Raw genomic sequence first — 12,119 nt, 5'->3', positions numbered from 1 at the left:
ATAATTGTCCTTGAGAAGAAATTATTGATGTATTTTTTTGGGCATAGTCTTGAGTTAATGAGCTTCTACCCCCCTTGGGTAATCTGGGGGAAAGATGCGGAGTGAAAATGCTCTCCATCAAAAGTGAGTGAATTGGATTTTTACAAGATGAATGGATCGGACAAGAGTTTACTCAAATTATATCATGAAGAGGCTTGAGTTCTAGTGCTGCCAATGTGGTCAACAGCAATTAAGTTTGTTTGGACAGAGGTATCAGGAACACGAATTGCTTAAACATATTTACACGGCTTGTAGAGAGAAGCTAATAGACAAAATGATAAATGACGCTGCAGTCAACCAGAGAAGTCATCGTTTAACACAAATGCTTCTTGATATTACATACTTGACAGCCAAGACATTGAAATAATAATTTCAAAATGGCTGTCTTTTTGATGGCCAATAGAGCTTTTAATTTAGTGTATTATTATACTCTGTTATATTATACCGAATGCAGACTGAGGCTGTCTTTGGCTCTTTGTGTGACCATCTCTTTCCATTTCTTACACATTTTCCATGAAAGTCATAGATATGATTTGGTCAGGAAAAGCTTCAGTGGGTCTTTTATCCAGAGTCCTAGCAATCCAGAGTCCTAGTAATTCAAATGTTCCATTAAAAGCTGGGCCATACAGCATTGTAGCAGGACATCGATATAGCTTTTTTATGAGCAGGTAGAGAAGAATGAGCAGATGTGTAACTGTTAACCTGTTTCAAGGTCGGACATGAGCTTGTTTGATAAGAGCTATGGAAACCTAGTCTACTGGTTGATTGTGAAGAAATATGAAGAGTCATCATGACTAGGGCTGTTGCGATGACCATATTACCGCCACACCAGCGGTCACGAGTCATGAAGGCAGTCAAATTCCACGTGACCGGTTAGTCACGGTAATTAGGCTTCTGGAAGCTGCTCATGGTCATTAGTAGCCTACCAAACTTGCTAACTGCCTGCTACTTAGTACTCTATTGTCTCGCTAATCACTCTGACATCAATGCAAATGTAATCGAAAATCAAATCAAAACACTCATGACAGCCCGTGAGCTCATGTTGCATTACATTTCTATAGGCTATGCAATTGCGTGAGAAAACAGAGCGATGGCCTCTACTAAAAATAGGAGGATCCAATCAGCTTTCTATTAGGTTAGGCCTGCTATATTTATTTGTCAATTTTCCTAAAATTACTGCCATTTGCTATTTAAGTACATAGATGACATATTTTTTTTCAACCACCCGTGTCAAGACAGGTGCATGATAATGGTCCAGTCTAAATTAAAATACATTTTACACACATTATTTAGTATTTGTAAAGATAAGATTAAATCAAGAATAGTCTGATGAGTGACAATATTAGCCTATCCCTTGTGAATGATGCCCAGCAATAAGAAACTTTTTCGAATAATAGTCACACATCTCATGTAGCCTAGGCCATAGGCCTATATGTTTTGATAAGGTTTGTATCACATCTAAAGCGGCCAAATAACTTCTTAAAATTATGCACATTAACCCGCTTTACAAGGGTGTAGAGCCTAACTGGCATACAAAAGCAGCACATGAGTTTCAATTTTGAGGAAGATAATTTACCATAAAAATGCACCTTTATAATAAAAGCATTACATGCATAATCGCATTTGCGGTCACTTTTGAAAATGGTGTTTGCACGCTAATCGAACATTCCCGCTTATAGCCTACTTGTCACACCCTGACCATAGTTTGCTTTGTATGTTTCTATGTTTTGTTTGGTCAGGGTGTGATCTGAGTGGGCATTCTATGTTGTGTGTCTAGTTTGTCTGTTTCTGTGTTTGGCCTGATAGACAGGTGGGCGGTCGACCCAGGGAAAGTGCCGGAGCCCGCCTGGGATTCGCTGGAGAAGTGCGAGGAGGGTTATAGGAGAATGGAGTTGGAATGGAGCGGCGTGGATGGAAGCCCGAGAGTAGGCCCAAAAATGTATTGGCGGGGCACACAGGAAGTGTGGCGAAGCCAGGTAGGAGACCTGCGCCAACTTCCTGTGCTTACCGGGGGGCTAGAAAGACCGGACAGGCACCGTGTTATGCTGTGAAGCGCACGGTGTCCCCAGTGCGGGTGCATAGCCCGGTGCGGTACATACCAGCTCCGCGTATCGGCCGGGCTAGAGTGGGCATCGAGCCAAGTACCATGAAGCCGGCTCTACGCATCTGGTCTCCAGTGCGTCTCCTTGGGCCGGCTTACATGGCACCAGCCTTGCGCATGGTGTCCCCGGTTCACCTGCATAGCCCAGTGCGGGCTATTCCACCTCGCTGCACTGGCAGGGCAACTGGGAGCATTCAACCAGGTAAGGTTGGGCAGGCTCGGTGCTCAAGAGCTCCAGTGTGCCTGCACGGTCCGGTCTATCCGGTACCACCTCCATGCACCAGCCCTCCAGTGGCAGCCCCCCGCACCAGGCTGTCTCTCAGTCTCATCCCTACAGGTGCTCCTGCCTGTCCGGCGCTGCCGGACTCTCCCGCCTGTCCGGCGCCAGAGCCCCTCTGTCCCGAGCTGCCAGAGCTTCCGCCCCTCTGTCCCGAGCTGCCAGAGCTTCCGCCCCTCTGTCCCGAGCTGCCCCTCTGTCCCGAGCTGCCCCTCTGTCCCGAGCTGCCCCTCTGTCCAGTGGGGTCATTTAGAAGGGTCGCCGTGGTTAGGAGGCCACGGAAGCGGACAATGGGGCGGACTAAGACTATGGTGAAGTGGAGGCCACGTCCAGCACCAGAGCCGCCACCGCGGACAGATTCCCACCCAGACCCTCCCCAATGGGTTCAGGTTTTGCGGCCGGCGTCCGCACCTTAGGGGGGTGTACTGTCACACCCTGACCATAGTTTGCTTTGTATGTTTCTACGTTTTGTTTGGTCAGGGTGTGATCTGAGTGGGCATTCTATGTTGTGTGTCTAGTTTGTCTGTGTCTGTGTTTGGCCTGATATGGTTCTCAATCAGAGGCAGGTGTTAGTCATGGTCTCTCATTGGGAACCATATTTAGGTAGCCTGTTGGGTTTTGTGGGTGATTGTCTCCTGTGTCAGTGTTTGTGCCACACGGGACTGTTTCGGGTTTACACGTTTGTTGTTTTTGTAGTTTATTCATGTATAGTTTTCTCATTAAAAATAAACATGAATTTCAACCACGTTGCAATTTGGTCCTCTCCTTCAACAGAAGAATCCCGTTACACTACTGCCATGTGTCCATTGCTGCGCTTATACTGTGAAGAAATGGCCTAATGTCACGCCCTGACCATAGAGAGCTGTTTATTCTCTATGTGGTTTGGGTCGGAGTGAGATTTAGGGTGCGTTATCTAGGGGAATTGTATACCTATGTTGGCCTGATATGGTTCCCAATCAGAAGCAGCTGTTTTCCGTTGTCTCTGATGGGGGGGATCATATTTAGGTAGCCATTTTCCCATTGTGCTTTGTGGGACCTGTCTATGTATTGATGCCTGTGAGCATTAGTCCAGCTTCATGTTTTGTTATTTGAAGTTTTCATTTCCAAAATAAAGGATGAATAAAGAAACATACCACGCTGCATCTTGTTCTACTCTTTATGACGAACGTGATACCTAATAGTTTATCAATATTTTAAGCTAAATGTTCTGATCTGTTGTGTCAGCCACATTGCTTAGACATTTTTTTGATGCTAGTGGTTCTATTAATTTGGGATCTATTGCATCCCACAACTGTCCCAGACTATGGATGGAATGTTTATTTCTCCCATAGAGTAGGTTGACTTTTGTACTATGGGGGATAGTAGATTAACATAGGCTAGTGCTTTTGCTAATCATTAGGCCTACTCATCTTGTTGGCTGACAAAGTAAATGTGGACAGTTCATCCAATAAAGACATGCACAGTTGCGTCCCCGATGTCTGTCTTCACTTGTAGCCTTTGAGAAAGACCCGATAACGTGATGGAGAGCATGCAACACTCAGGGAGAAGGGCACAACAAAGACATGGGAGTGCATTACAGCCACAAAGGTAACGTCGCCGTCAAATTCGAGGCATTATCAAGTGCTTGTCAAATTGTGTATGAGACTAATGAAGTGTGTACAGCCTGAGCAAAAAAAAACAAAGCAGAGCTCATGCCTTTCAAGCAACTTTTTACAAATCACAATTAGTCGCATCATGCAGCCTTAAAATGTATTAATTTATCAAAACATATAGCCCAACATTTGTATAACAACTCAGCTTTGTTCAATTGTATTATTCATACAATAAAATATAAAATAATGCCACAGATTTGTAAAGAAATCTTGTCTGCTAAATGAACTAGTGTAGCCCAAAGCCATTTGGCATAGCCACATCAGAACCTAACATAAGGACAACTCTGAGTATGCTATTCTGTTCTTCTGAAATTGACTACATTTTCATATCATGCTTTTTAACCCTGTCTAAAATAGATTTGTTGTGAAGTTGTTGGCTATATTACATGGATTCATTAGACTTGTAGATGTTACAAAGGTCTGCATCAGCAGGCTATGTGTGAAAGCCAGGAGATGCTAAATGTGTTTCTGTTAATTAATGCTCAATTACTGTGAGACCGACAGTTATTTACTTGACAGACACTGGCTGACGAAATGTTGTGACCACCACAGCCCTAATCATAACATTCCACAGTTATTGACATAAGATAGGCCTTACCCTCCCCATGCCCAGACTAAATGTTTACCATGACTCTAGTCAACTGGTTGATCTTGAAGCAATATGATCAGTCATGACATCCCCCTGTTATTGACATGAGCCAGGTCTTACCCCCCCTAGACAACATTTACAGTGACTCTAGTTTACTAGATGATTGTGAAGCAATACTGCTGTTACTGAGCCAGGCCTTACCCTCCCCAGACTTGGGCTCCAGAGGTGTCTAAGGCTGAAGATGCCCAGGGTCAACACCAGGAAAACCAGCCCCAGAATCAGGGCTCCTCGCTGGTAGCTCCGGTACACGGTCTTCTCTTTCCCTACCTCCACCTAAGGAGAACATGTGAATTGAGAAGCATTTTTTTATCCATTCACACTTCAGAGTGGTTCATGTACATATCATACTGTCCTTTAAGTAACTATAATGACTTTAAAATCACTACAGCTGCACTGAGAAAATATGTTATTCTAATGGTATTAGCAATGATATACATTGTAATAACCTCATTATAACATGACATAAGTGAAATAATGTCTGACAATCTGTCAGGATTTGGCCAGGGTTGTTCCGGTTTTTGGTCACTAGATGCCCCCATTGTGCCTTTTGACCTTTTCTTTTCCCTTGATCCCCATTATTATTTGCACCTATGCCTCGTTTCCCCTGATTGTATTTAAACCCTTTGTTTTACTCAGTTCTTTGCTCTGTGTTTGTATGTTAGCACCCAGCCCTAGTACTCTGTGAACTCTTGTTGATCCCGGTGGACTCTCTTGTGGAATTCTGTTTTTTGTTCTTGTTTGTTTGTTTTTAAGTATCTTTTGAGGCTTTTTTGTGACTGTTTCTCACTCCGGAGACCCGGGTTCGTAACCGGGTCCTGACACAATCATTAGATGCAAGATTCCTAATGTTGCTTACAAAAATATGTTAATTCTCTAGATAGCCTCTATTTATGGGTTTCACCTACATCACTTGGTCGCATCAAGCCATTGATATCAACGTTCTCAAGATGCTCTCAGCCATAGAAGTGCATAAAAGTCAAATGGTGCCCAGTCACTTTGAATGAGTGCAGATTATTGTTTCTTCTAAATTACACTATAGTGGCTTGGAAAACCAATGATTAGTAGGAAACAATTTAGTCATCATTAGGTCGTTGAATTGACTTTAGATCGATGGAAATGTTGTCATTAGCAAGCAAAGTTTGTCAAAACTACATTAGCTAACGTTTGGCACTCCTCACTCTTAGCTTAGCTAGATGATGCTATCCTACATCTAAAGTCAATCTGACTACATCACAATGATGACAAAAGGTTTTCCTATTAATTATTTGCCTCATTTAGAAATGTCATTTTGTTTCCAAGTCGCTATAACACACTTTAGAGTAAATCTTCTTCAGTGCCAATTGGGAAAGCATTAGGTAGAACATTCAGTCGGTCACCAGACCTCAAGAGAACCTTCAAAACAATATTGTGACAAACGTCCAACCCATGAATACTCTATTCATAGTGTGAACTGTCAAACTATATAAAGTTGCAGAAATGCTGGGAGGATTATGTAAACAAATACCCAGGAATAATGATCTGGGGCTGAAGGCAAATATTAATGCTACAGTATACAATGACATTCTAGACGATTCTGTGCTTCCAACTTTGTGGCAACAGTTTGGGGAAGGCCCTTTCCTGTTTCAGCATGACAATGTCCTGTGCACAAAGCGAGGTCCATACAGAAATGGTTTGTCGAGATCGGTGTGGAAGAACTGGACTGGCCTGAACAGTTTAACCTCAACCCAATCAAACACCTTTGGGATGAATTGGAACACCTACTGCGAGCCAGGCCTTATCACCCAACATCAGTGCTCAACCTCACTAATGCTCTTGTGGCTGAATGGAAGCAAGTTCCGGCAGCAATGTTCCAACATCTAGTGGAAAGCCTTCCCAGAAATGTAGACGCTGTTATAGCATAAAATGTGGGACCAACTCTATATTAACGCCCATGATTTTGGAATAAGATCTTTGAAGAGCAGGTGTCCACATACTTTTGGTTATGTAGTGTACTTGCCTGCACAAAGTAAATAATCATCATTTTGAAAATCTGCAGAACTGCGGATATACTAAAAGGTCATGTATATTTTACTTTTCTTCAAATTAAAACTCAATTCCCTGGGCTCAAGGCCACAGATTAATAAAAAAGGGCTTTTGTTCCCCCACAAAGCTCCAGTGGTGAGGGAATGAAATGTTCTGATTCACACTGCTGCTATCGAAGGTCTCAGAGGACAATGAAAAGAAGATATCGGAGCAAAGTTCAATTAGCGAAGTTGTTCTTTAAAATAATTGGGCCATCTTCTTGCATGCAAGGCTATGATAAAACAGCTTTGTTTTCTCTATTGTGATTGTAATTATTAAAGTGGATTGGGTAATGTTTGACAAAATAAGGGTGCCATTTATAAAAGGTATATGTAGTTCATACACAATATCTTGTTCATGAATGTGAGTGAGAGAAGTAGTGTGACTGAGTGAATGTCAGCCGGTCCCATGGACAAGTATTAGAGGGGTGAATGAAGATTTAATGGGTGAAAGAATTATAAATGTTTATTTCTGGAGTCTGAAGTACTCAAAAAATTCAATTAAAAGGCGAGTCTCAAATAGTTGCCTGTCCCTTTTAATAGCCTGGGATTAGCACATTAATTGTTTACGAGGTTACCATGGGCACAGCTCTTTCCACAGTCATGTGCATTAAATATACTTTTTTGATTATGTTATTGCTAGCCATAGCGACACCAAAAAGAAAACATCAAATTCAACTGCTCTCAATGGTGCTGAAGCGCAAAATCAGGGGTATGTGAAAGGCAGCTTAGACTTGCTAAGTCTGATATGCAATGGATTTCTTATTATAGTGTTTATACTATTAATAGTGGGGACTTTAAATAGTGTGGTAGTCGTAAAAAAATGTATTGAGCAAAAGCTGCGTGCATTAATACCCCCTAGAGTTGATGTCCATGCCCCCTATCATAATAATATACAATATAAAAATCAGTCTGTTTAAGATATACGTTTTTGCATGGACTGCATCTCAATCCATCCCATCCGCTGATATGGGCCTTGGCAGCTTCATGAAATAGTACCCGCAAAACACCAGTCTCAACGTCAACAGTGAAGAGGCGACTCCGGGATGCTGGCCTCCTATGCAGAGTTCCTCTGTCCAGTGTCTGTGTTCTTCTGCCCATCTTAATCTTTTATTTTTATTGGCCAGTCTGAGATATGGCTTTTTCTCAGTTGTGCACCGGGGCCCCACACCCCTCTCTCAATTCTGGTTGTACACAGCGTTGTACAAGATCTTCAGTTTCTTGGCAATTTCTCGCATGGAATAGCCTTAATTTCTCAGAAGAAGAATAGACTGACGAGTTTCAGAAGAAAGTTATTTGTTTCTGGCCATTTTGAGCCTGTAATCAAACCCACAAATGCTGATGCTCCAGATACTCAACTAGTCTAAAGAAGGCCAGTTTTATTGCCTCTTAATCAGTACAACAGTTTTCAGCTCTGCTAACATAATTGCAAAAGGGTTTTCCTAATGATCAATCAGCCTTTTAAAATTATAAACTTGGATTAACTAACACAACATGCCATTGGAACACAGGAGTGATGGTTGCTGATAATGGGCCTCTGTACGCCTTGAGAGGATCTGCAGAGAAGAATGGGAGAAACTCCCCAAATACAGATGTGCCAAGCTTGTAGCGTCATACCCAAAAATAATCAATGCTGTAATCGCTGCCAAAGGTCCTTCAACAAACAAAGTACTGATTAAAGGGTCTGAATACTTATGTAAATGTGATATTTCTGTTTTCTCTGTTTAATAAATTAGCAAAAGTATCTGTTTTTCTTTTGTTATTATGGGGTATTGTCTGTAGATTGATGAGGGGGAAAAAAACTATTTCATAAATGTTTGAATAAGGCTCTAACGTGAAAGTGTGGAAAAAGTCAAGGGGTCTGAATACTTTCCGAAGGCATTGTATGTGATTAACTATAACTGTAGCAATAAACATTCAAGGCTCTAGCTCTCCTCACAATGAGGATAGGAAACAGAAGGCCTTATAAATGTGGCCGAAGTCTACTCTCTCCTCCAACAGCTTGCATACGGTATGTAGTGGAAACTTCACTTGACGACAAAGCTCTGTCTGCACAGAATATAAATTGTTCAAAGACAGACAGAGGGGGTGGGGGGAGGGGGAGGCGGAGGCAGAGGCAGAGGTGAAGAGAGTGAAAGGAGTAGAGAGTGTGCACACAGACAACTGCCTGTCGACCAGTGTTAAACGGGTTTAAGGGTTGACAATCAGGCAGGTATTTGGTGCCTCTATGGCAGGAATCAGTCTGTGATGAGGGGAGCCTGAAGCCCCTTGTTATTCTGAGGGAGGCAGAAAGAGAGAGGGATGAATAGAGGGCATTCTTTAAAAAATGAAATAAAAAGAAAACATTGCAAGAGCTAATGTACTGTACATCCAATGTGATTGACATTTTTGCTTAAGGTAACACACATGAACACAACATTTGAATGAGTCCACAAGACTAGTTTAAATTATTCCACAAGACTGGACTAAGTGTGGTCCACTTTGCATTCAATACACACTTTTTTATTATTGAATATTTTCTTCAGAAATGTAATGCCACAGGTGGTTTTTTAATCATAATAATTCCCTCAGTGAGTCTGCTGTAACAATTGACACAATCTTCACATGAGATTCTTTGGGGGACTGTCTGTTTTTCCATTTATGAATGTGTAATTCAATGTGCTTCTATGGGTTGTGGTAGTAAAGGCTAAATTCAATATTTTATCCCCCAAAAAAATGTACATACAGGGGTACTAAAATTCAAAATAATAGCTAGATGATAAAAAAATGGAGGAATTTAGCAAGTCCCCTAGCTCAGGTGAACTTGTACAACTTAAGTGTACGGAATATAGGCAAGGTAGAGAGGAAAGATGAGGAAAATAGTATACTCTAAGCACTGAGGCAGACACCAATATCAAGTCCCATTCTAATTGTTATTTCAAAGTGCAAATGTCAGATATAACTCTAGGAATTTGAAATATATCAGTATTTTTTTTTTTAACATCTCAATGATCTTTTAGCCCCTCAAACCATCTAAAACTCACAATATACCAATTGCAATTGTTATTTTGTCTGTAAAGGATGTTTTTGCCCAATATGCATGACAAAATACTGACATTTGTCGTCATTTTAATTGCATTCATTATCTTTTCATCACCCAATAATATAACACCCAATGACCCCATGTTACATCACTGATTATGTGTCCATAAGCATCAAGATATGTATTAATTCAATAAAGATATTGAATGTATTGCCACTTATTACCAACATCTCCTAATCCTAACCATATTCTACAGTCGGTAGAGTATGAACAATTAGTACAAAATAATGAAATTAAGACTCACATCTTTCCATAGAGCCTGCTGACTGCTGGATTGAGAGCTATTTTCCATAATGCAAGCCTAGAGAAGAATTTCTTCAGATTCACTTGTCCTAGCTGGTAAAACTACTGAGGCTCTAGAAGTAAGAGTCCAAACTTCATTCCATTGGTAATTTGAGAGTGCTCTGAAAGGGGAGGGATGGGATGGAATTACTTAAACACTTCTGATTTCCATTACAAGAAAAGCAGATGTATCCAGCCGAAGTCTGCTCGAAATTCAAATAATGGAATATCTGAGGTAGATGTTTAACTCTGAGATACTGAACTACACCCGGGATAGTTATTCTAATTGTACTTTCAATTATCTGACTCTAGGGGGACGATCAAACTTTTGAAAGTGTACGAGAAAATACAAAGAATTATTTTTCTTTTCAACAATCTTTTATGAGGAAGAGCAGGCGTGAACATTTTAGCATGTGTGCTCTAGCCTGGCTGTCTAAATGCTCTTTCAAGTGAATGCAACTGTCAGCAAATACAGCAACCACAGCAAATACACAAATATAAACAACACTCAGGATGGTGCTCCCACACAAATCAACAGAAAATAGTTAATTTCCTGGTCCTCTGTTCCATGTAGAACTTACTTTAACACACTATGACACACTTTGAAACACTATTATACATTGACACACCATGCTGTTCAATACCTTTACAGGCTAAGGCCACTGAGACACTGTGCAAACAGTTAAGCTATTGAACATCTGGTGAGATCTGTCAGATTTCCAACCTTTCATGCAAAAGGAAGACCTGAAGTTGTGTGGGAGTTTTTAAAGGGAACCTTGATATTCTGGTATTTAAAAAAAATAGTCCATTGTTGATACAGTCTCAAAATGTTTTGCATATCATGCTGATATGGCTGGTGACACTTTCTTCTTCAAAGTCCAAAATCTTGAGAACTTGGCTGCTGACATGGAAAACATTTTGGGATTGTATCAACAGTGGACTAATGTAGAAAATACCAAAATATAAGTTGAGTGGAGTTTCTCTTCAAGGCTATGCTTGATAGTCCATACAGTATGTAACTCCTACAGCAATGCCTTTAAACCTCTTAAGATCGCACATCGATGGAATTGTTGCGTTGTTGCCCGTGTTGTTTTACTAGAATGTAAACACTCACATAAACCTAGGTTGCATAAGGAAGGGGAGGAATGATGACTAAGGTCAGTACAACGGAGATCATTTGGGCTAAACCTGGTCAAGCAGGACTTTAGTGTGGTAGGCAACATTCCGACACACATTGTCTGCCAGATCTGATAGCCGTGAGGCTTAGTCAGCTTTTTCCTATTGATATAAAACTTTACAATTACTGTAACATTTTGCAGCAGCTCTTTCAGGAATAGTGTATTGTCAGCACTGGAGTCGATCATCCACAGACCCCCATCCCCTTGCAGCATTCAGAGCGAAACTCGGGCTTCTATACCCATAGAAAATAATCAAATGTATTTGTCAAGTACACGCCAGATACCTACAGATTAGAGGCGGGCTGATGGGAGCAGCTAGAGCAAACCTGGAAGAATTAGAAAAATAAACATTTGCTCTTTCCCCCTCTATGCTCCATCGCTGAATAGCATTTGATAGGAACTTGATGAACTCTTCAGCGATATATTGTCTGCTTGTTGGCTTCTTAGATGCAGCAATGGAGTACAATGAACCAAGGTGAGGCATATGAATGTTCAAAAGAAGTGAAAGTTAGTACAGTTGCAAACAGGGCAAGTGTAACTTTTTCATGAATTTCCCATCTTCCTCCCAATTAAATTGATTACTGTGTGTAACGGCAGATTTCCTCTTCCTCTGAAAAGGAGTAAGGATCGGACCAAGATGCAGAGTGGTAAGTGTTCATGACGATTTATTAAAAATGAAACTGAACACTGAAATACAAAACAATAAACGATGTGATTAAAAAGAAAACCGAAACAGTACCGTGTGGCGACAAACACTCACACGGAAACAAACACCCACAAACCAACAGTGAAACCCAGG

At 41.2% G+C, this 12,119-nt stretch overlaps 1 protein-coding gene across 2 annotated transcripts in view; it reads right to left on the bottom strand.

Moving 5' to 3' along the window:
* The window catches only part of LOC124011481 (tenomodulin-like), a 143,058-nt gene extending 132,702 nt beyond the window's left edge, over window positions 1-10,356 (bottom strand). Inside the window, exons 1-2 of one of the 2 annotated variants that reach the window (XM_046324910.1) lie at window positions 10,105-10,344; window positions 4,860-4,991 (exon numbers count right to left, since the gene is read on the bottom strand). In XM_046324910.1, the coding sequence (XP_046180866.1) occupies window positions 4,860-4,991; window positions 10,105-10,152 (180 nt within the window). In that variant the 5' untranslated portion in view covers window positions 10,153-10,344. Of the gene's footprint in view, window positions 1-4,859; window positions 4,992-10,104 lie in introns of both variants that reach the window. The other variant, XM_046324911.1, reaches the window with a different exon arrangement.
* Window positions 10,357-12,119: the final 1,763 nt, after the last annotated feature.

This window comes from Oncorhynchus gorbuscha, linkage group LG23 (genome assembly GCF_021184085.1).
Source record: "Oncorhynchus gorbuscha isolate QuinsamMale2020 ecotype Even-year linkage group LG23, OgorEven_v1.0, whole genome shotgun sequence".
Taxonomy (NCBI): domain Eukaryota; kingdom Metazoa; phylum Chordata; class Actinopteri; order Salmoniformes; family Salmonidae; genus Oncorhynchus; species Oncorhynchus gorbuscha.
The sequence above is the reverse complement of the archived record's forward strand: the minus strand, read 5'-3'. Positions and strand labels throughout refer to the sequence as shown.